The sequence below is a fragment of the Balaenoptera ricei genome, chromosome 9 (assembly GCF_028023285.1).
Source record: "Balaenoptera ricei isolate mBalRic1 chromosome 9, mBalRic1.hap2, whole genome shotgun sequence".
NCBI lineage: Eukaryota > Metazoa > Chordata > Mammalia > Artiodactyla > Balaenopteridae > Balaenoptera > Balaenoptera ricei.
In genome coordinates, this window is record NC_082647.1 from 99,628,945 (window position 1) to 99,653,932 (window position 24,988).

General features: G+C 38.2%; 2 protein-coding genes across 2 annotated transcripts in view; one reads left to right on the forward strand and one right to left on the reverse strand.

Moving 5' to 3' along the window:
- Positions 1-20,754, forward strand: part of NME8 (NME/NM23 family member 8) — a 35,076-nt gene extending 14,322 nt beyond the window's left edge. The window contains exons 7-15 of the mRNA XM_059932539.1: positions 89-162; positions 1,652-1,744; positions 2,928-3,115; positions 6,612-6,784; positions 14,665-14,809; positions 15,491-15,598; positions 18,921-19,072; positions 19,620-19,764; positions 20,517-20,754. Coding sequence (XP_059788522.1) covers positions 89-162; positions 1,652-1,744; positions 2,928-3,115; positions 6,612-6,784; positions 14,665-14,809; positions 15,491-15,598; positions 18,921-19,072; positions 19,620-19,764; positions 20,517-20,754 — 1,316 coding nt within the window. The remainder of the gene's footprint in view (positions 1-88; positions 163-1,651; positions 1,745-2,927; positions 3,116-6,611; positions 6,785-14,664; positions 14,810-15,490; positions 15,599-18,920; positions 19,073-19,619; positions 19,765-20,516) is intronic.
- Positions 1-24,988, reverse strand: part of PNPLA8 (patatin like phospholipase domain containing 8) — a 148,704-nt gene that overhangs the window by 119,726 nt on the left and 3,990 nt on the right. The gene's annotated exons all lie outside the window — the stretch shown is intronic.

Genomic DNA, 24,988 nt, shown 5'->3' on the forward strand with positions numbered 1-24,988 from the left:
GACATTAGTAGTTTACATTTCTAATTGCCAAATCCTTCATTCTCTAGTTTGTGCCAAGAAAATGAAATTCTTCTATCTTTTTTCCTAGACCAACTATACAGCATTGCCATTATCAAACCCAATGCTGTGATTGCTAGAAAAGTTCAAGAAATTAAAGAAAAAGTAAGTGATATTTCCCAACAATAGTTTAAATTAATTGTAAAATTAATTTTTAAATTAATTGCAAAAAAACAATCCCTTAATTTTCAATTTGGAGACAAGTTTATCATTTAGAGTAAAACAGAATATAATGAACTTCTGGTTCATCTGAATGAATGTTTTGAATGTTTTGTCTTCTTTGAATGTTTTGTCTTACAAAGGCTAGACCTACTCAACATCCTTATTTAAATAACTCTGCTCTACCAGCATCCAATATAAATGATAAAAATTACAGTTCTTGCATTGGATTGTAACAGATTTCTTTGTGTTTAGTTGTTAGCAGTGCAGACTTGTTTAAGCTCACATCAGCTTGCTTTATTCCCTGTGTGTTGTCACAAACGTATGGTCCTTTTTAGATACACGATAACATGAGGAAGCATTTAAGGTTTTGCTTTTAGAGCCCAAATAAAAAATATTTAGAGCAAAATTGCTTTCTAACCCAAAGGTCAGCAGACTTTCCCTATAAAGAGCCAGACAGTAACTATTTTCAGGTTTGTGGGGCATGTGATCTCTGTCACAGCAGTTTAACTCTGCCATCATATTGAGAGAGCAGCATTAGACAGTAGATAAACAAATGGGCATGGCTGTGTTCCAGTCAACTTTGTTTCCAAAAACGGGTGGCGGGCCAGGTTTTGACTGTGGGCTGTGGTTTGCTGACCCCTGAACAAAGATGTTGTGTTGAAACAACAAAATTGTATTGAAATTTGTAAGAATGTTGCATGTGCTACAGAGGAGGTCACATGGGGAACCATGTCAGGATGGGCTGGGTATCTCTTGATGAACTTCCCATCATGCATTCTTTCTTCAGCCAAAGCAGCAACAATTAAACTACTATAAAGCAGACGGTCCATTTTATACATTGTTATACTTGAGTGACATGCACACTGAATTTGTCATCACACTGAATTTGTCATTAAATTTAAAAATTTTAAGACAAAGCATGGCTGCATCTTAAATTCTATCCTTCCCTGTAATTTGGATATTTTTGTTGCCATCGGAATAAGATATACTAGATTACGAGTTACAGACTTAACAAAGGAAAGCCTTAAAAGAAGAAACTGAAAACAATTTTGAAAATAGATGGTTAAGAAGTGCCTGTAAATGTATGTCTTTTTGAATGATTCAGAAAACTATGATATCTTTCTTGGAATTCAGTTAGATTTTTTTTTCTTTTTTCATCTTTAGACAATTCACTTAAATAATAGAAATATTGTGGAGTCTCTGGTTCAAGCCATGAAAACTTAAATACTAGGGGGCATGAAAAGGACCTTCTTTGTTTACATATTTTAGGGCCTCTTCCAACCTCGTGTCCGATGGATTGTGCTGAGGCACAACCCATGAAGTGCACTCAAATCTGGGGGGTTTATTAAGCCTAGGAAACAAATGTCCTTGACTTGTTTTACCTGTGTGGTCCCACGACACATGCGGACCTGACCATGCTCTCTAATTGAAGATTATCGATGGAGAATTTGTCATAGAAGCAGAAGATAAGAAACTGCTCACTGAAGAACAAGTTAGGTACTTCTATAGCCGAAGAGCAGACCAGGTAAGAAAGTTAAAAAAGCCATTGTGTTGTGAAATACAGTGGATTCCTATAAGTTTAAGATCCTCATTATAGAAAAACGAATGAGTCTGACCAACCAAGTAAGCTCTAGGTGTCCCTGTTGGTGTCCATATCCTGGTTAATCCAAAGATGCGGACTATGGAGAAATCTCCAGTAGAAATAGAGACAGCCAGGCAAAAGTGGATGCTCTGATTGTGTTTTGTTGGAGCGAAGATCTCTTTATGGCATGTCCTCTAACACTCCCTGCATCAGCCCTCAGGAAGTGAATATCCAGGCCTTTCCTGTAGATTCTTATCCCAGGTTGAAGGCTGCCTGTGGTAAACTTCACAGGAAAGCTTTAATCCTTCCTTTACCTAAAGGTAAATCCTTTCTGTCAAGCTATTTTTTAGATTCTCTTTTGCCTGGGGGCAGTGCTTTGTGTTAGAAAATGCAATGGCTTGGGGGCGTCAGGAGACGTAGCTTCTAGAAATGCACTGTTCAACATGGTAGCCATTAGATACATGTGGCCATTTGAACTTAAATTCATTAAAATAAATTTAAAAATTCGGAGTCTCAGTGGCAGTAGCCGCATTTCAGCGCTCAGCAGCTGCCTGTGGTTACATGTGCTGGAGAGCACAGAACATGTTGGTCGTCACAGAAAGTTCTACTGAACAGCACTTTATAATCTAGCCGCAGCTGCCTGTGGTTACATGTGCTGGAGAGCACAGAACATGTTGGTCGTCACAGAAAGTTCTACTGAACAGCACTTTATAATCTAGCCGCACCACTCAGACAATCTCTCTTGGCCCCGGGAAAGGGTTGGACCAGCTACATAAGCATCACCTGGGAACTTCTGAGAAAATCCAATTCCTGGGCACCCTAAACCTACTGAATCATAGAGTCTGGGACTGCACACTGGAAATCTGTGTTTTAGCAAGCCCTCCAGATGATTTGGAAGCATCCTGCAGTTTGAGAGTAGTTATGAGACTATCTTTAAGATCAGTCCCTGCCAGCTGTGAACTCTGTCCTTCACAGATGTGTTTGTTAACAGGAGGATTGTGTGTAACTTTCTCTTGCCCAGTGATCATGAAGGGGAAGATGTCCTTGACTTGGGTAGGGGTCACCATTGTACTCTATCCATTTTGGGAACCTAATAATATTATTTTTATTTTATTTTATTTTGTAGCCTGACTTTGAAGATTTTGTTTCTTTTATGACAAGTGGCCTAAGCTATATTCTAGTTGTATCGCAAGGAAAGGAAAAACAGCCTTCCTGGGATGAAAGTGAATCTAATTCTGAGACGGAATCTAAAGAACCATGGGATGACCACCAGGAGACAGCCAAGTCCTCGGGGATGAAGCAGAAGAGGGAAAGGTAGCTCCAGACCAGGAAACGAATTGTTTACAATGTGTTAGTAGGTAATGGAGTATAATGTCCAAATATCACAAATCTGAAGACAAACGTCTTTAGGGACCTCCCTGGTGGTCCATCTGGTTAAGATTCCGTGCTTCCACTGCAGGGGTCACGGGTTTGATCCCTGATCAGGGAACTAGGATCCCCACATGCTGTACCACATGGCCAAAAAGAAAAAAACAAAAAAAAGGACAAACATCTTTATGTCGAAGCCACAACTATTCCTTCCAGTCTAAAATTTTATATATTCAGCAAAGCTGGAGTTGCCCTCAAAGTTTATATCAAGAGGGTTATTTAGAAAGGGAAGAATTTCCCATTTGTCTCTCTAATGCTGGGCGCACCAGTCTGGCCTCATGGGGCAGAATGGGACCAGGCCTAGTCCCTCCCAAACCAGCCTCCTCTCCTGTCTCCACACGCCAGTTCTGCCTCTCCGTGTCCTATAGAGACAGCAAAGTACTCTGCCCTTTTACTCAAGGCAGTGAGTGAGTGGTGAGAAATTGCTAACAACTAAACAGTTGTGTATTTCTGTTAACGGTTTGTAAATATACAAAAGTGAACATAAGTCATTTACAAACTGTTGGGTTTTATGCACTTGCCATTTGTGCCTTTTATTCCTCTGAAGATGCAGAAACTCCAGTGCTCACCCCATGAATTAACAGAGCCATGTCTGAAAGAAAGGTGGGTAAGCAGGACCAGGTTCAGAGTAGCTGAGTCCTGAGGCTTCGCGATGTGTGTCTCCCCTTTCTGCCCATCTCCATTGCATGTTTAGGCTCAGCATCTCTGGAACTTTCCTTGCTGTCTTATTAATAAGCTATAGTGGCTTTTCTTGAGTAGGTCCATCTGCTGGTCCTTAGTGATGTCATAATTTTTAGGTAGCAGACAGACCCTAATATCATTAATTCCCAGTTTTAAGTGGGATAGAAGAACTCATAGGGTAAATCAACTGCTGACAAAGGGCTTTGTAAACAGTAGTAGTTACTCTGAGTTTTAAGGGAAAATGATACTTAGTGGTTAGAGAGCAGGTTTGGGTGGGAAGTGTTGGGCTCAAAAAGATACCAGATTTCATACCAGAATTTTTGAGCCATTTTTTTAAAAAAGTGTTCTGTGAACCACCATTAACACAGCTGGCATAAGAGGAGTCAGTGTTCCATTGGTGCTGTTATTCAGCTAGGTGTCTGCTGCATCCAACTTTTAGAAGCAGTTGTCTCCAGTTGTTCAATATGCACATAATAAGATGAACAATTTAAGCACTCGGCAGGATTGGGGTGGAATGAGATGTGCTGATGTTATTTTGCAAAGTCTGCAGTATTTTCCTTTTAACAGACATCCTCTTTTCCTCTGGCCTGTGTTTATCCCGAGCATTGGCCCAAGCAGGCAGCAACAAGTGGTGGGGAGCATGTTTTCCTGGGAATCAGTTTTCACAGCTCTTTTTCTGCAGACATGGCCTAACAGGTGCTGGAAACTTCCACCTGCCATTTTTTAAAGTAGATCCAGACCTAAAGGATCAAGGACATAAACTCTCATGTAGAATAAAGAGTAGATATAAAGTAAGATGGAAGGAATATAGTCAGGTATATGGCTGTTATACTAAATACGAGAAGGTTAACTATCCTGTCAAATATAGAGATTACCAGATAAAGATCAAAAACAAACTAAATTAAAAACCATATAATAATAATTGATGCAGACAAAAATCATCCGTGGGTGCTAAATCCATTGTATGAATAATATATGCATTTTCAAATAGTGTCCTTTCAGATTTCTTATTATTTACAAAGTGGAAATTGTAGCTTTTCAGTGGAGAAAACTGGGGGATACCACTCTGACCATGTTAATATCACCAATAATGGGAAAAACTGACAATGTGTACCTCCTATTGTGATGTATACTGGTGTGGTATTCCCAAAGTATCATACCCAAAATGTAATAGGAAACTATGGGGACATTCCATAGTTTGAAACCATCCAAAATGAGGAGTCTATTGTAAAAGCAACTGGCCTGGAATCTTCAAAGTATCAGTATCATAAAAGACAAGACGCAAGAGGGAGGAGATATGGGGATATATGTATATGTATAGCTGACTCACTTTGTTATACAGCAGAAACTAACACACCATTGTAAAGCAATTATACTCCAATAAAGATGTTAAAAGACAAGAAAGGCTGAGCCATTGTTAGAGGTTGAAGAAGACTAGGCATTTCGGGCAACTGCATGCAACGTATGATCCAGGATTAGGAAAAATTACTGTCGATAGAAGAGTATTGTAAAATTGCTGAAATTTGAATATGGACTGTTCATGAGATAATAGTCTTATATCAGTGTAAACTTTCCTGAGGTATTTAGGAGGGTGAATGGTGAAAATATCTGCAGTCTATTCTTAAATGGTTAAGCCAAAACACACACACAGACACACACACCCATAGACACACACACTCTCATTGGGGGATGAGAGAGAAAGAGAAAGAACAAATGTGACAAAATGCTGACAGTTGTTGAATCTAAAGTTCATTATCCTGATCTTGCAATTTTTCTGCCAATTTATATTTTTTCAAAATAAAAAGTTTTAAAAACTGTACTCATCTATATTCTACTTAGAAGAGACAAAGAAAAATTTAAAAAATAAAGGAATGGTAAAAAAATTAGCCAGGAAAAATAAAGTATTAGAATTGAACATTAAAAGTGTTAAACTTGATAAAGAAGGACATGATGTATAAGAAAACATTTATGAAGAAGATAGTCAAAAAATGTATGCCCCAAACAACATAGATAACATATATAAAGATACAAGTACCAGAAAAACAAGAACTGGATAAAAATAACTTTATGGTCAGAGATCTCAATACACAGCAGACAAAAAAGCAAGGATATATAGGGACGGCAAATACATATTCCATAATTGTGTATAATAAATGACCTATGATATATGAAATATGAATATATAACCTCAAATCCCACAAATAAATTTGCTTTGTTTACAAAGAAAACCTTAACAAATTTTAAAAAATTGAGATCTCACCACATGCATTTGCTGATTATAATCCAATAAAGTTGGAAATAAATAATAAAATGATCCAAATGTCTTATCTATTTGAAAACATGACATGCATGCATTCCTAAATAAGCCCTGATTCACAGACAAAATTAAAAGGAAAAATAGAAACTATCTGGAAAGCTTTACATAGAGGAAAGAAAAAAATTTTTAAACATATTTTATTTTGGTCTCCGTAAAATCCTCTCATGAAATCAAACATACATGATTTCATGTAATTGATTTTTGGATTGGTTCAATAAAGGTGGAACTAAATACATATTCTTTGATGTGATAGATATCTTTATGTGAAATTCAATTTTTATTTGTTTTACTAAACTCTAATTTACTTGTGAACATATTATCAATTTTAATTTTCTGGCATGATTATTAAACTTCACTTTATAATTATATTTTGGATTTCAACAGTTTCCAAGAATACCTGGAAAGACAACAAATATCTCAGTTTTGTGATGTTGAAGAGAATATAAGTAATACTAAGTTTATTGATGTCTTCATCCCTCATTTTAAAAAAATTAAAGGCATAAAATTAGAAGAGATACTGGCATTACTTCGACCAGCCCTCTTTAATGAAAGGAAAGGTAAGGAATAAAGTATAAATTGTTTAACTACTTTGTACATGGGATTTGAATAAGCTCTAGTATAATTATATTAAAAGATACTAGTTTGAAATTTAACATTTAAGAAAAAGCACTTGAAGTAAGAAATTTAGTTAACACTAATTTCTCAATAAAAATAATAAAACATTTTTGTAATTAAAATATTCAGAAAGTGTTTTCTAACCTAGGAATTTGTCAGGGTAGATTTTAACAGGGCAAGAATTATTACATAATAAAGATTAGAAGCATTCGTGTCTGAAATGCCTTAGTTCAAAGCTTGGGTAAAACCCTCATTAATAGTGTGATTTGAAAAAGGATACTTTACCAAGTCTATTTCTTCATGCTTAAATTCAGAAGATTAAAGTGAGAAAACATAAATAAAGTGCCTGGCACTTAAAAAGCGCTAGTTATTTTTAACTTCATCCCATATTCACAGAGTAGAGTGAATATTGGCAGAGCAAGAACACAAACTATAAATTCACACTATTAATTCTTTTATATATCTAGTGTATGGAAATACAATTGATATTTGTATGTTGACCTTGTATTCTCTGACTCGCTAAACTACTTAGTTCTAGGAGCTTTGACGTAGTTTCCTTGGGAATTTCTATGTAGACCACGGTTTCTGAACCTCAGACCTACTTACACTTTGGGCTAGGAAATGCTTTGTTGAGGGGCTGTGTCATGTGCATTTTCCAATGTTCAGCAACATCCCTGGCCTCTACTCACTACATGTCAGTACCATCTCCTCACCTCCTAGTTGTGAAAACCAAACAATATCTCCAGATGTTGTTAAATGCACCCTTGAAGGATTGAGAACCATCGATGTAGACAATAATATCATCTACAAATTGAGACAGTTTTACCTCTTCCTTTCTAATATGGACACCTTTTATTTCTTTTGTTTGCCTCATTGGACTGGCTGGAACTTCCTGTATGATGTTGAATAAGAGAGATGAGAGTATACAAGTTACCTTGCTCCTGATCTTACAGTAAAAGCATTCAGTCTTTTACCATTAAGTACAATGTTAGCTGTATATGCCCTTTATTAAATTAAGGAAATTCCTACCTATCCCTAGTTTTGGGAGCGTGTTGGTTTTTTTTTAAATATCATGAATGGATGTTGTATTTCCTCAAAATTTTTTCTTGAGTTTAATAATATGGCAATTACTTTGATTTTGGAATACTGAACCAGCCTTGCATTCTCCAGATAAATCACACTTGGTGGTTGTATATTGTCCTTTTTTACATACTGCAGGGTTTGAATTTTCAGTATTTTGTTGAGGACTTTGCTTGTAATGTCTTTATCTGGTTTTGGTGTTAGGGTAATGGGTAATGCAGGCCTCCCTCATCAAATGAGATGAAAAGCAGTCACTCCTGTTTTCTAGAAGAGATGGTGTAGAATTGATATTACATCTTTCTTAAATATTTACTGGAATTTACCAGTGAAGCTATCTGGGCCTAGAGTTCTCTTCTTCGGAAATTTCTGTTTGCCTTTTAAACCTTGAACAATATGTACATATTTTTTTGAATGAATAGACTTTATATTTTAGAATAGCTGTTGATTTACAGAAAAATTAAGAAAGACAGTACAGTGTTCCCATATGCCTGCCCCTGCAACAGTTTCTTCTATTAGTACCTTATATTATTATCATACATTTTTATAACTAATGAACCAATAACAATACATTGTTATTAACTAAAGTTCATAGTTGACATTAAGGTTTGCTCTTTGTTTTGTACATTCTATGGGTTTTGACAAAATCATAATGTCATGTATCCCTTTACAGTATCATACATGGTAGAATCACTGCCTAAAAATCCCTCGTGCTTCTCCGATTCATCCTTCCATTCCTCCCTCCCAACCCCTGGCAATCTCTGATCTTTCTTCTGTCTCTATAATTTTGCATGTTCCAGAATGTCACACACTTGGAATCATACAGTGATGAACTTCTTTCACTTAACAATATACACTTAAGGTTCCTTTGTGTCTTTTTTGTGGCTCATTTCTTTTTACAGCTGAATAACATTACATTGTATGAATATACCAAAGTTTGTCTAGTTACCTATTAGAGGACATCTTAGTTGCTTCCAGTTTTTGGCTATTATAAATAAAGCTGCTATAGGCAGCTTTATTATAAACATGTAACATTGGTGATAAGTATATCTCTGATGTATTGAGCCACCAGGGTTTTAGGTTTAATTTTCTACACAGCATAATCTTTATCCCGACTAGTACAATAATCTGCTGCAAAATACATCTAAGTAATTGGTAATAACAGCTGAGTATGGAAAGTGCTATGATAAGAGATGCCTCACTGGGTATCAAATAGGTGGGACACACAGCCCGTATTTGAGTGGAAGGATAAGTATGGCTTAGCCAAGCAGGGACGGTTACATGAAACTTCTTGGAGGAAGCATTGTTTACGCAGAGACTAAAAAAGTCAAGTTTGAATTAGCCAGGAAAAGGGGAATCTTGAGTAGTTTCAGTGGAGTGCTTGCAGCAAAAGTCAGTCTCAAAATTGGGGTGGGAGATTATATACAATGAAACCAGAACAAGCCAGAATTAAAGAAGTAATATTTGACAGATTTTTAACTGTTATTTTATTTTGAGGTTGGAAAACTCTGATCTTAGATAAAGGCTCACGGGAAGGAACCAACCAGTAGAGAAGGAACAGCTGAAGATACAAGAAAGAGAGAGAAGATTAGGAGAGGCCAAGGTCACTGAGAGTTGGGAGGAAGTAATTTCTGTAGCAGATGCATAGGACTGGGCTTAGAAGAGATTTCTCTTCTATATAGCAAGAGGGAAAGAGGGCTGGATAGACACAGATCCAGTTGATGCGCTGGTGGCAGGAAGTTGACGGGTGTGTCTTCTGCTACCTGGTTCCTCTGTAAATAAGAAGCAGTGTTGCTGGCTGAGAGGAGGGGAGGCAACCCTGTTGTGTACATGATCCATCAAAGGCCAGCCCTTGGGACTTCCCTGGCGGTCCAGTGGTTAGGACTCTGCGCTCCCACTGCAGGCGGCTGGGGTTTGATCCCTGGTCAGGGAACTAAGATCCCGCAAGCCATGCAGCGTGGCCAAAAAAAAAGGCCAGCCCTTTTCTTGGTCCAGGTACGCCATTTCTACCCATTTTCCCAAGGACTTCACATCTGCAAATGCCCCTTCTTTTCTTGCAACATCACTTCCTCCCTTGCTACTGAGCTTTCCCTATTAGCACAGAAACATGCTCCAACATAATAATAAACATAACAGTGAAATAAAAACAAAACCAAAAAAACTTCATTGGATCCCACACCCCCTCAGCTGATACCCCGTTTCTCTGCTCCTCAGCAATGGGCAACTTCTCAAGGAGTTGTCTGGCTCAGCGAATCGTCTTCTTGACCCTCACCCACTCCTTAACCCCCTCCAATTGAGCTTCTGGCCAGAACTATACTAGTCAAGTTCACCAACGACTTCCAAATTGCCAAACTTTCAAATGGCCTGTCCTCTGTTCAACAGCTCTTGGTAGTATTTAGCACTTTTCTGCTTTCATATTGGTCACCTTTCATATTGATTTGGATTGCCACCGAAATCCTGACTCCTGTTCCTGGGAAGCAAATATAATTTTTTCAATTTTTCTAAGCAAAGCAAATCCACCTTCAACCAAGTTGCAAAGATCTCACCTTCTACTCTTAATAATTTGTTGAAATAATTTTTCCCAAGCAAATACAATTTTCTCCTATGAAGAATTTTGGTGGTAGCTGTTAGTATAATAACATATTACTACTGTGATGTGCAAACCGTACTGATACTTGAGGATGGCATAAAGGTGTTATTTAAAAAGGGGGAAAACAAAATTTGAAGTTGGTTATTCTATATCACTCTCCCACTGGCCCACTGCTTGACTTTAACCTCAGTTTCTGATCATTTCAGGTTACTGTGTTTGCCATTTGGTAGTTATGTGGTAACTCATCACTCTTCTTTTTCAGTAAATGTTGACGATTACTGACATTTAATTATTCTGGGTCACTTCAAGAAATTCTAAAACAAAGTCTATGTGGATTATTTAACTTGAAGAAAATTGACATCTTCACCATATTCTCATTTATTTTCAAGAAATATAGTGTACCTCTATTCCTCTATTACATCTTTTATTCAAATATGTTTTATTATAGCCCTTGTTACCTTATTTTTCAGTTAAATATGGTAATATATGTAATGTTCTTTGCTCCAAAGTATTCACTCAATAAAAGGTCAGCTGTTCATAGTTGTTGTTGCTGTTTTAGTGCTAGCTATTTCTTGTCAGGATTATTCCTAGTTTTTTTCCCCATAGTGAATGACATCGTTTTCCCCCTAAATTTATTTTCTGTATAAGAAATACAGTGGCTTCTGTATATTTTTACTTACTGAATTATGTTTTTTAATACTATTTACCTTTTAAAAATAAAATCTTGAATTTTCCAAACAGCTTATATGCAAACGTAATGTTACTCATTTTGTTCAATTTTGTTATCCTTCTGCTTTATCTGCTTGTAGGATTATTATAAAGATCAAGTTGACTAATATGTAAAATCATTTTAAAAACTGTAGTAGAGTCTACCAAAATAATTATTTTATGATAAAATATCAATGTATTTGAATACTTGGATAATTATCTATCAATTAATTATTGTGTAGGACAATGACCATATGATACTTTGAATAAAGTAGCATATTACAGCATTAAAAAAAAAAGTCTACAAATAACAAATGCTGGAGAGGGTGTGGAGAAAAGGGAACCCTCCTACATTGTTGGTGGGAACATAAGTTGGTGGAGCCACTGTGGAAAACAGTATGGAGGTTCCTCAGAAAACTAAAAATAGAATTACCATATGATCCAGCAATCCCATTCCTGGGCATATATCCAGACAAAACTATAATTCAAAAAGATACATGCACCCCTATGTTCATAGCAGCACTATTCACAATAGCCAAAACATGAAAACAACCTAAATGTCCATCGACAGATGAATGGATAAAGAAGATGTGGTACATATAAAAAATGGGATACTACTCAGCCATAAAAAGAAAGAAAGAATGCCATTTGCAAGCAACGTGGATGCAACTAGAGATTCTCATACTAAGTAAGTCAGAAAGAGAAAGACAAATAGCATATGATATCACTTATATGTGGAATCTAAAATATGACACAAATGAACCTATCTATGAAACAGAAACAGAATCATGGACACTGAGAACAGACTGGTGGTTGCCAAGGGGGAGGGAAGGATTGAGAGTCTGGGATTAGTAGATGCAAACTATTATGTATAGAATGGATAAACAACAAGGTCCTACTGTATAGCACAGAGAACTATATTCATTATCCCATTATAATCCATAATAGAAAACAATATTAAAAAATGAATGTATATATGTATAACTGAATCACTTTGCTGTATAGCATAAATTAACACAACAGTTTAAATCAACTATACTTCAATAAAAAATATTGATAAAAAAGAAAAAAAAATTTTTGTTATCTTTATGGATTGCTTAGTACTTCCAGAAAAATATTAAATAATTAAAGGCCATTAGGGTAACATCTTGCTTTTGTTTTACCCCTGACTGATATTAATGCCTCCAGTGTTTTCAATTATGATGTTGGCTTTAGAGTTTAGGCAAAAATCTCTATATTCCAAAATCTTTCTATCTGCCACATGATACAAAACGATTTTGAATGTAATCCAATGCTTTTTCATTATTTACTGAGATGAACATGAAATATTTTTTCTCCTTTGACCTGCTGACCTATTGATACGATTATAACAGATTTTCAAATGTTCATCCTCCCCTGGGTTCTGTGAATAACCTTTCATAGCTCATGTGTATACCATGCTATTGGAGTTGGTTTGATAATATTTATTTTAGTTAAAATATTGTTCTTTAATCTTTCCCAGGTATTGTGTCAGGATTATTCTAACTTTTCTTTATGTTAAGCACACTGGGGGAGTTTTAAGTGTCAGATGAACTGTACATAACTTAAAATTTATTAATTAAGCGACCTAAGCTGATCCCTCATTTGGGAGGACAAGTAGGCTTTTAGACAAGTTTTAAAATTTCTTCCAGTTACCTATCTTCCAGTTTTTAAAACTTCTTGGATCATTGAATGGCAATTTATACTTCCTTTGAAATTCATTTCTTTACCTTCAAATGTACTAGCCTAGGACACCCACCAAAAACTGTTTTAATATCATGGTGGGTAATTGCACCTATTTCTCATTCATAATGTGCTTTGTCTGTTCTTAGTTTTTGCTGGATTAGATTTATTAGAAGCTCACTTTCTTAAAAAAAAAAAAAGCATTACAATTTTTTTCAAAAAACAATGCAATAGGATTTCTTTCATAATTTCTTAACTTTTGTTTTTATCTACAATAATTCATTTGCATTCATTCTGATGCCTTGGGTGTCTATTCTTGTTCCCTTTTTAACTTCTGGATTTGAATTTTCCTCCATTTATTATAATTCCTTCTTGCTCAGTAATTAAGAATTTCCTGCTTTTAGCTTGGACTCATAATTTTTAGTATTCAGTGTTCTGAATTTGGAAATGGGTTGGCCTTAATTTGAGACTCTATTAGTAGAGGACCTTAATTCATACAATTTTATAATTACAACTGTGTTTATTTCTGTTTTCTATGCTTCCTTGCTGTAATCTTTGGTTTATGTATTTTACTATAAGGACTAAGCATCTCTTAAAATTACTTTTTCCAGTATTTTGGGAGATGACTATCTTTTTAATCAGTTATACTTATGTTGTTTTTACACATTTGAAGTATGTTTAAACTCATATTTGATTATTTTGCAAAATCAAGAGTAAATATTTGTTTCAAGTTTAGCAGAGTTTTATTCCTCTCCCCATTCTCAGCCCCACCCCACTTCCAATTTCTTCTATTATCTTAGCTTTTGTTAATGTTCTTTGAAGTTTTAGTACACAGATGGTGGTTGTTAAGTTACTTTTACATGACATGTCTTTTTTTTTTTTAATTTTTAATTTATTTACTTATTTATTTATTTATTTTGGCTGTGTTGGGTCTTTGTTTCTGTGCGAGGACTTTCTCTAGTTGCGGCGAGTGGGGGCCACTCTTCATCGCGGTGCGCGGGCCTCTCACTGTCACGGCCTCTCCCGTTGCGGAGCACAGGCTCCAGACGCGCAGGCTCAGTAATTGTGGCTCACGGGCCCAGTTGCTCCACGGCATGTGGGATCTTCCCAGACCAGGGCTCGAACCTGTGTCCCCTGCATCGGCAGGCGGATTCTCAACCACTGTGCCACCAGGGAAGCCCACATGACATGTCTTTTGATGGTATTTTGCAATTTATATTTTGTTTATAATAAGGTACCTACCTTATACAGCAGACGTACATAGAATTTTTCTTATATAAACTAGTTTTCATGCTTCCCACAGTCCTTAGGTCCATTAATTTCACACTTTTTAATCACTTAATTATATTTCATCTCTCAGTTATCTAGAGCTTATATTTAAGCAGATTTTAAAAAGATATGTACTTAGTTATTTTGTTTTCTGAGCCCTAGCACATCTGAGAATGTCATTATATTAACTTTATGTGTGAAATAAAACTTATCTAACTATACAATTTTTTTTTTTACTAAATCCTCCATCCCCAAACCTATAGATTTTGGTCCACTGAAAAATTGGAAATGGCATCATAAATTTGATATGTTAAGAATATTATTCACCTTAAATTAAAATCTAATAAGCTATTTTTATAAACTTAAATTTCATATGAAAATGAAATACATTCTATGTCCTCATGATAATACAGTCTGTATTGTGTGTATAACCAATAATCTAGCACTTTAAAACTTATTATATGACTTTTTATTTAGAGGATGTTTTGAATATTATTCAAGATGAAGGCTTTAAAATACTGATGCAGAGACAAATAGTGTTATCAGAAGAAGAAGCAAAAACACTGTGCATGGAATATGAAAATAAAGATTATTTTGGAAATCTTATAGAAAATATGACCAGGTAAAACAGATTGCAGGTTGAGAAAGCACAGTCTGATTTATGTTTGAATCATTTAAACCTCTTAACGCTGCTTTCTGTACAAGTTGCCAAATCTCTCAATTCTGTGAAGACGTGCTGAGTCTACTTCTTTGCCAATCTCCCTCCCACTTTGATTCCCTGCTCAACTGTGTGTCTTCTCTGGTCCTCCGGGAATGTTATTAGAGCAATGCAAGGTTCTGGGTGAAGCCCCTGGAGTCCAGTTGAGTTGAATGCCAGAAGCCAGAGTGTGCAGCCTCATGAAGTCCAAGTAAGAGAGCTGTGACTGACTCTCAAGGACTTTGGTAATCCTAAAGATCACTAGTCCTAGGAGACGAATGGGATGCTAGAAATCTGTCAGGTTTCTAGAAGAGTAAATGAAACAGCAGCTGGGGCAGAAAGCCAGCAAGGGTATATAAATCATCAGGAGCACGGGGACAATATAGGGACCACTCTCTCAGAACCAAGCCCCTTCTCTTCCCTTCCTTTCTCTGCTTCCATTCTTTAATGAATATGCTGTTGAGAGTACACCAACAGAAATTAATTTCGTACTCTTGATAAAAAGGGTTATTTTACTTTTTTCGTCTAACAAACACACTTGTATTATCTACCTATAATTAGCTACAAGCCATCCTTTCATTAACTTTGTTTTTTCTTTTCTAACAGCGGTCCATCTCTAGCCCTTGTTTTAGTAAGAGAAAATGGTTTAGGACACTGGAAACAGTTAATTGGACCAAGCACTGTGGAAGAAGCCAAAGAATACCTTCCAGACAGGTATGATTCACGTCATGGGTCTCAAACTTTTTTCATGGGAGCCATTGTGATTTTTTGGGGGATATGGGGGTATAGGAACCAGAGCTGTAGGCCAAGGTTCTCTTCTCAGGCTTTGCAAGAGAAGGTTGTGGGCTGCTTGGTTTGAGACTGGTAAGTGGTAGCTACCCAGCCAAAAGGCCATATCTTGGCAGAAATATCTGCCCCATGCACTATTTAGGAGAAATTATTTTGAGAAGGGTGTGATAGTTGCTTCAGATTCTTTAATTGATCATAACCGTTTCAAGACAAAAAGGGAAACCTCTTGCACTGTTGGTGGGAGTGTAAATTGATACAACCACTATGGAGAACAGTATGGAGGTTCCTTAAAAAACTAAAAATAGAACTACCATAGGACCCAGCAATCCCACTACTGGGCATATACCCAGAGAAAACCATAATTCAAAAAGACACATGCACCCCAATGTTCATTGCAGCACTATTTACAATAGCCAGGACATGGAAGCAACCTAAGTGTCCATCAACAGATGAATGGATAAAGAAGATGTGGCACATATATACAATGGAATATTACTCAGCCATAAAAAGGAACGAAACTGAGTTATTTGTAGTGAGGTGGATGGACCTAGAGTCTGTCATACAGAGTGAAGTAAGCCAGAAAGAGAAAAACAAATACCATATGCTAACGCATATATATATGGAATCTAAAAAAAAAAAAGGTTCTGAAGAACCTAGGGGCAGGACAGGAATAAAGACGCAGCCGTAGAGAATGGACTTGAGGACACGGGGAGTGGGAAGGGTAAGCTGGGACGAAGTGAGAGAGTGGCACTGACATATATACACTACCAAATGTAAAATAGATAGCTAGTGGGAAGCAATCGCATAGCAGGGAGATCAGCTCGGTGCTTTGTGACCACCTAGAGGGGTGGGATAGGGAGAGTGGGAGGGAGGGGATATGGGGATATATGTATACGTATAGCTGATTCAGTTTGTTATACAGCAGAAACTAACCCAACAATGTAAAGTAATTATACTCCAATAAAGATGTTAAAAAAAAAAAAGTTTCAAGACAATGATGACTAACAATATGTAGCCTACAATTTGGTAGGAACATTTACTACGTTAATGTACTGATGAATCTTAGAACTTTGTAATCAGCTCAACCCTGGCATGTTACCTGTTACCTAGGCAGCATTTTAAAAATATTTTTTGATCTTAGCTGTTGGACTTGGTCTCAGCTAGAGGAGGGAGGTAGTATCTCATGCATTTCCATTCTTGGCATGTAGCTGATGGAAACAAACTGAATTGTAATTCACTTGAATTCTTTGTGCTGATTTCAGAGTAGGACTGAAGTCAGGGGAAGAAAAGCCCTCCTTTAAGTGAGCAAGCATAAAGATGCTTTATCAGGCACAGCAAACTTACATACCCACTGACACAATAAATAACAGGACTAATGAAACATCACGTATATGAAAGTTGCAATGTTTTCTTTTGGGTAGGAGATCATGAATCGGACTTGTCCTGAATGGATACATTTCACCCCTCTTTTTGGCCCTACTCGCTTACGTCTTTGCTCCTGTGCCAGACAATTACTGTAAAGGATAATATGTGTTGGACACTCTTTATGTGGAATGAGCAGGGTGCCACAGAACCTCTTAAATGAAATGTAGCAGAGAATGCAATACATGGCATCAGAGAGAGGAATTCCTATCAGTACCTGGCCTATGCGTGTAGGCACACTCTTCTAGAAACTGTGGTTCCAAGTGTGGAGGCTACGTACCAGCATAGAGACATTTTCTCCAGGGGAAGGAACTCAGTAATTGCCCTTCTCCTCCCCACTATTATAGTGAGAGTTCCCATCCTAAGCCCTTACGATCCCTAATGTTGCCACAAGTTCACAATTACTCTTAACCATTATTTTTGATTGGTCCCCCTTTTCCAGGTTGCTTTAGAAACAACTCCTTCAGCAGAGCTCTGCCCTTTCCTGCCCTTGGGCATCAGAGTCTACACTCCCCATTGCTTAATCTGAAATACGGTCACTTGCATGCAAGAGAAACACAGCAACCCTTCTCTCCCATCCTTACACGCACGCGCACACACACACACACACACACACACTTACTTTTTCCCAATAACCGCGTCTAACAGCCTAACAGAGGGGCTGCTTGTAGTTCTCTGCATTGAATGGAGTCAGTGCTGACGATGGCTTAGGCTGTTTTTATCATTCACTGTGCAAATCCCCCATCCCTGGCAATCACAGGCTCCACGGGTCTTAGTCTGCTAATATCTTCAAACCAGAGGTGTGAGAACAGCCAAGGGCTGAGTGGGAGGGTCAAGTTGGATAACGAAAAAAGGAAATCTGAAATGGTCACTGAAACCAGAGAGGCAAGAAGAGGGTCTTTAAGTTGAGGACAGAAAGCCAAGTTTCCAGTGATGTCAGCCTATTAACAAGAAGGGAGGTTATTCACTGCGGCTGGATTTTGTGGGTCGCTTGCTTAGGACTGTGTGCAAAGGGCAGAAAACGTAATGAGCAATAAGTATCTCCTCTACTGAAATATAAAGAGATGGAGAGACAGAAAGAAAAAGGGGCAACTGAAAAACACTGAGGAACGACAACTGATTTCAGAGGTATGTATGCACGTATCATACAGAAACGGAACCAGAATAAACTGTCTACCCCAGCATGGATTGTCCATTACCATCAGTGTCACTCCTGCCTCCCTCCACAAAGCCATCCTGTACGCTCCTCTTGTATTCCTGCTTTGCTCACCTGGAGGGTTCCACTGCAGTGTCTCCTGGATTCAGTGTTTATAATTTGGCATCTCTGGTATAGGGTCAAATGCCATCTCTAGTGCTTGATGTTATTTAGTGATGAAAGAAGGGGAAGGAATATTTATTGACAGCTTAATATGTACCATATATTTCAAATATATCATCTGATTGCATCCTCAAAATCTCCTTCCAAAACAGGGTTTATTATCATATTTATGTTTGAGACAACTAAAGCACAGAGAAGGGAACTAATTGCCCAGTATCACATAGCTAACAAGTGATGCCACCAGGGTTCTATAGTCTGTGTTTTTTCACTGCTCCAGGGTGTTCATTCCATCTTTCACAGCTGTCAGTCTCCATTATGATGATTATTGAAATGTTCATGTCCTTTCTTCCTAACGACTGTTCCTCCCTGGAAGGAAGTAGCATGCCCCAAGCCACTCTGCAGTTACTTCCGTTTGCACAATGCAAATATGAATAGTTTTACATTGTGTTATGTTGTGTTATATTATATGTCATGTTATTAGCTTTTGACTTGACTTCTTTTTCAAAGTTTATGCGCACAATTTGCAATGGAGAGTTTGCCTATCAACCAGTTGTATGGAAGTGATTCATTAGAAGCTGCTGAAAGGGACATACAATATTTCTTTCCTCCTCAACACACTGCAGCACTGATTAAACCTCATGTAACACAAGAGCAAAGAGGTAAATATATAAAAATAGAGCTGATGTATACATTTTTCTTCAAATTTTATGAAATTTTGCAAACTACAGGAAAGTTGAAAGAATAAAGCCATGAGCACCTTCATTGTCATGAGGTAGCGCTCCAAGTTTAGGCTGTTGGTGGGATTCTGACCAGACTGACTTCATTTAATTCCCTTAGTGGTGTCCTGCCGGTTCAGGGAAAAGGGTTCAGAGTGGCTGGCCCTTTCAATCCACGTGCAGCAGGAAGTTCCTTGGCATTTGCAGCATGGGGATGAAAACACGTGTTCACTTTTAGCCCAGGAGCAGATTTCCTCCCAGGTGGATTCTGGAAAGATGGATCTCAGAGACTGAACATCCGCGTTAACATACTGAAGTTCTTCTGAACATCCATCTGGTGCTTTTTCAGTTTAGTGCAGCATAGTTTTGGTTTTTTAAAACCACTGGATGCAAGTAACACTGTGACCTTCCTTAGTTATTTCAATCTACTTGAATATGGAGCAAAAGTAGAGGCAGTCTGCCAAGACTACCAAATATCTGTTTTCCCTAGAGGATATCCTGACGCTTATCAAAGAGGCTGGATTTGATATAACACAGATGAAGGAGAGGCTCCTAACTGAAGAGGAAGCGGACAAAGTTTATTTTAAAATAAAAGGAAAAGACTTTTATAAAGATGTATTGGAAGTTTTATCGGAGTAAGTTTCTGATATATAGGTCTTTGCATTATAAAAGTGGTAACTGTTCATTGTAGAAACTTTGAAAAATACAAAAATTCATTAAAATATTGCATTTAATACAATTCATGAAAAGACACCCTGGTAGTATTTGGAGTTCTTTTATTTTTTTGTCTAATTCCTTCTTTCCTTCTCTGTTTTCCTCTCTCTCCTTCCTTCCTCTCTCTGTTTTTTTAGGTTTTCACATTAGATATAGAGGCTATCTGGTTTGAAACCCCTGTTTTGCCAACATATTTAATCTTTGCCTTAGTTTCCTTATCCATAAAATGGGGATGATAATAGTACCTACCTCACAGGTACTACTGTGAGGGCTAACTACTTCATATACGGAAAGTAATTTACATTGAAAGTAATTGGAATAGTGCCTGGCATGTATCCCTACAATTAAACTACAACACTCTTCTAGCACAAAAGCCTGTTGCAAGGGAATTCTCAGGTGGTCCAGTGGTTAGGACTCCCAGCTTCCACTGCAGGGGGCACAGGTTCGATCCCTGGTAAGGGAACTAAGATCCTGCAAAATGCATGGTGCAGTCAAAAAATAAAAAATAAAAAAAAAAAACAAAGAGGAAAAAGAAAGCACAAAATCACACTGACGAGGACAAAGAATAAAGATGAGCTCTCTGGATGAAGTTGTGGCATTCTGTCTTTAGCTGTGTATGCAGTCTCAACAGTTGTCAATAGCCCAAGTCTTCTGAAAGCATTGTTGTTTGCAGGGGTCCATCTTTGGTCATGATCCTGACCAAGTGGAATGCTATTTCCGACTGGAGACGACTGATGGGTCCCGTAGACCCAGAGGAAGCAAGACTTCTGTCCCCAGACTCTATCCGAGCCCAGTTTGGAAGAAGTATTTTGAAAAATGCTGTCCATGGAGCTTCTAATATGCAGGAGGCAGTGGAGACGATTAATAGAGTGTTTGAAGACTTTGTTGCTGAGAACCCTGAGAAAAACTAAAGTACAGTACCTCTTTAATTATTATTCTATCTTCTTTTCTTATTACAGTGGCTGGGCCTAAGATAAGGCCATTGTGGAAAGACCAGACCTTTTCCCATATTCCTGTGTTAAACCTCATTTCCTGCCAGACACACTCTGCGGTTCCACAGCAGCCTGGGAGCCTCAAAGCCAAGCCTTGTAGATGCCAGGGACCTGGGAGACAGTGGGGCAAGTGAGACACCCGTGGGTTTGCAAGCCTTGGTCTCGAGCTGTCTGTGCCATCTGCCATGACTCAGGCTCATCAGCCTCTCTCCTTGATTTCCCTCCACTTCTTCACTCTGAATGGCCAAAGTCTCATTCAGCAGCCTCAACTCTATTCTCTAAGTATCTGGAAACCTGGAGCCTATTAACTACCTGTGGGTGCTATATGATAACGGAATAGAATAGAATATTAGAAAGTACAGAGTGAAAGGCAATCATTTCTATTCCTTGACAAAGAGGTGCTTACTGGGGAGAGGTAGCAACATAATATGTATGTGGATTGAGTCTGCTCAGTTGGTGATCGAAAACTTAAAAACTTTCCTGGGCTTCCCTGGTGGCGCAGTGGTTGAGAATCTGCCTGCCAATGCAGGGGACATGGGTTCGAGCCCTGGTCTGGGAAGATCCCACATGCCGCGAAGCAACTAGGCCCGTGAGCCACAACTACTGAGCCTGCGCGTCTGGAGCCTGTGCTCCCCAACAAAAGAGGCCGCGATAGTGAGAGGCCCGCGCACCGCGATGAAGAGTGGCCCCCGCTTGCCACAACTGGAGAAAGCCCTCGCACAGAAACGAAGACCCAACGCAGCCATAAATAAATTAATTAATTAATTAATTAAAAAAAAAAAAAAAAAAAAAAAAAAAAAAAAACTTTCCTATCCTGGGCAATGTGGGAGATAGAGTGTAAGACAGATGATTTTCCCCATCAAACCTGCTTTCCTTCTTTATTTTCAAAGAGCAGGCTCACGAATGTACACCTATATGGCGCCAGCTGCTGACCTGAATATGACTCTACAGCTTCTTCACAGGTGGAGTGTAGTCCCCACCTGGACGAGCCAAACGGAGACTCAGCCTCCAGCGCATAATGAGGAAGCGAAGTGAAATGGAGCAACCCCTCCGCACCCAACCAGCTTCCTCAGGGAGAGACGAGCAAGCACATTGTTTCCTCACATTATCATTTAGGCCATGATTTCTCCAGGTATAAGAAGACTGTATCAAAATATTAGATGCATAAAATAAATTCTGGCATAGTGCAGCTCATTCCATTAGTCTGACTCAATTATAAACCAAAGCATGATGGCACAACCCTTGAACACTGATGTTGGGAAAATATGTATTGTATGTCTGCTTGAACTGTGGGTTCTTGGTTAATACAAAACTATGGGTTCTTGGTTAATACATAATCATGAAGGCTGTTACCTTCAGGGAAATGCAAATATAATGGGGAGACAAAACTCACAGAAACAATATCTAATTATAACTATCATCAGACAGTACATTATTAAGCATGTCAATGATGAATGACTTGGGGGGTGGTAGTGAGTAGAACTACATTCTTTTTATTGCATCTATTAGAAATATGGTGTAGATCTAACGTCGACATATCCCTCCCTTTTGTGATAAGCGGAACATTATGGATAATACAGGGGATTTTGAATTAGTGTATATTTCAGTGCTGAATTGATGGGTGTATGTCTGATGGGTAGGAGCTGGAGAAGGTAAGGGATGAAATAAATCTTGAAAAATGGGTAGGATTTTCAAAATCAGACACAGACGTAGAGAACAAATGTATGGATACCAAGGGGGAAGGTGGGGGGAGGAACTGGGAGATTGGGATTGACACATATACACTATTGATACTACATATAATATTTATACTATATATAAAACTAATGACAACATGCGGAACTCTACTTAATGCACTGTGGTGACCTAAATGGGAAGGAAATCCAAAAAAAGAGGGGATATATGTATATGTATAGTTGATTCATTTTGCTGCACAGCAGAAACTAACACAACATTGTAAAGCAACTATACTCCAATAAAAATTAATTTAAAAAAAAAATTCAATTTACTACAGCATCAGAAGAGTAAAATACTTAGGAGTAAACTTAATCTGTGTACGAGTGCAAGACTTTTACACTGAAACTTATAAAACAATGATGAAAGAAACTAAAGAAGACACAAATAAGTAGAAAGACATCCTGTGTTCATGGACTGGAAAACTTAATACTGTTAAGATGACAATGCTACCCAAATTAATATAGAGATTCAATGCAATCTCTATAAAAATCCCAACAGTATTTTTTGCAGAAATGGAAAAACCCATACTAAAATTCATATCAAATTTCAAGGGACTCAGAATAGCTAAAATAATCTTGAAAAAGAACAAAGTTGGAGTACTCTCACTTCTTGATTTCAAAACTTATTACAAAGTGACACTGGTCAAAACAGTGTGGCAGTGGCATAAGGAAAGACACATAAACAAATGGAATAGAACTGAGAACCTATAAATAAACTTCTACATCCATGGTCAGTTGGTGTTTGACAAAGGTGCCAAGGTCATTCAGTGAGAAGAGAAGAGTCTCTTCAGTAAACAGTACTGGGAAAACTAGCTATCCTTTAAAATAATGAACTTGGACCACTGACCTTACACTATATACAAAAAAATAATTCAGAATGGATTAAACGCCTACCTTCAAGAGCTAAAACAATAAAACTCTTAAAAGAAAAAAACGGGAAAATCTGCAAGACCTTGGATTAGGCAATAGTTTCTTAAATATGACCCCAAAAGCACAGGCAACAAAGGAAAAAGATAAACTGGTCTTCATAAAAATTAAAACCTTCAGGGAAACAGGTTCCTTTCTTTTGGAGTGAGCTGACCTTGGCAGAGCGGTATGGCCCCTAGGTACCCATGCCTGTGACCCTGCCTCTGCCTACACAGTCCAGACACAGGGGTGGGGATCTGGGCTCCTTGGATGCTGAGAGTTGCACGGTGTGGGCAGTGCAGTTTGCAAGCCGGTACCTGGCCGCAGGCATCCATGCCCTCTAGGCCTGTGTGGCCAGGTCCTACCGCCACCCGCCTAGGCAACTGCCTGGACAAGCAGGTCCTCACACTGTGCCTCTGATGGGGAGGCTGCAGAGGTCGTTAGAACCAGACCCCATGTGGCCCTCCTGCCCATGTGGGATGTGGGGCCTCTCTCCAGACCTCCGCTTTTTCATCTGCTCTCTCTGCACTGGGTGGAAGAGGGACCGCTGATGTTTGACATCCTAAGCTGCCATCTCTGTTCTCCCCAGGTTGTTAGGCTGCAGTGGGTCCATCCAACTCCAAGGCTGACAAGACAGAAGTTAATCCTCTGGGATCCCTCTCAGGAAAGCTGGAGCACCGGACACGTGAACCAACTCCTTCCCTCCCCTGGAGTTAGGGGGTCTCTTTCTGGTTGTGTGGCACTCCTAAGGGTGCCTTAAGCCTGAGGTGGGAGGGTCTGGTTTCATGGTCACCTACAGTGCAGGGGCTTTTCACTTCGTTTCTGGATTTCTCACAAGAGAATCTGTCCATGAATATCTGCTGACCTGGTGAGTTTGGGGGGAAGGATGGTCTAGGGCTTCCTACTCTGCCATCTTGCTGACACCACCTCTTGATCATTTGGTATTAATAATATATTACTCACTCCCAAACTCTAGTATTCCAGCACAGTTTGAAAAGCAGACTTGTGAATACCCATCTGTATTGGTAAATTATACAAAATCTAATGGCATGTGAATTATCCATAAGTATATTTCTCATTTTTTCCTTTAGAATACATTTTTTTTCAAACTAGGGTAAATTAATTATTGGGTTTCTTTGGATTGTGCAGAGAAATAAATATAGTAAAAACCTTCACCTTCCTCACTCCTTCAAATTGAATACCCTTATCTGATGCTTGACACGCCTGGTAGTATTGGGGCATTCGTAATACGACTGTGTTAAGTGACACACTGTTATTGCCTCAGGAGTGGTCCAGGACTTCAAAAGCATTAAAGCCAAAAACTCTTAATAACCAGCAGATGGCATGATTCACTCAGTTGTCTATGTGTACGTAGCTGTACGGAGATTTTAAAAGCAAGACGTAGGGAAAAGCTATTACTTTCAGATTGTAGAATTAGCTTTCAGTAGTCAGAAAACTAACAATCAATGTCCAAAGAGATAGTCAATTAAACTTTAGTCTGTGTCAGTGTT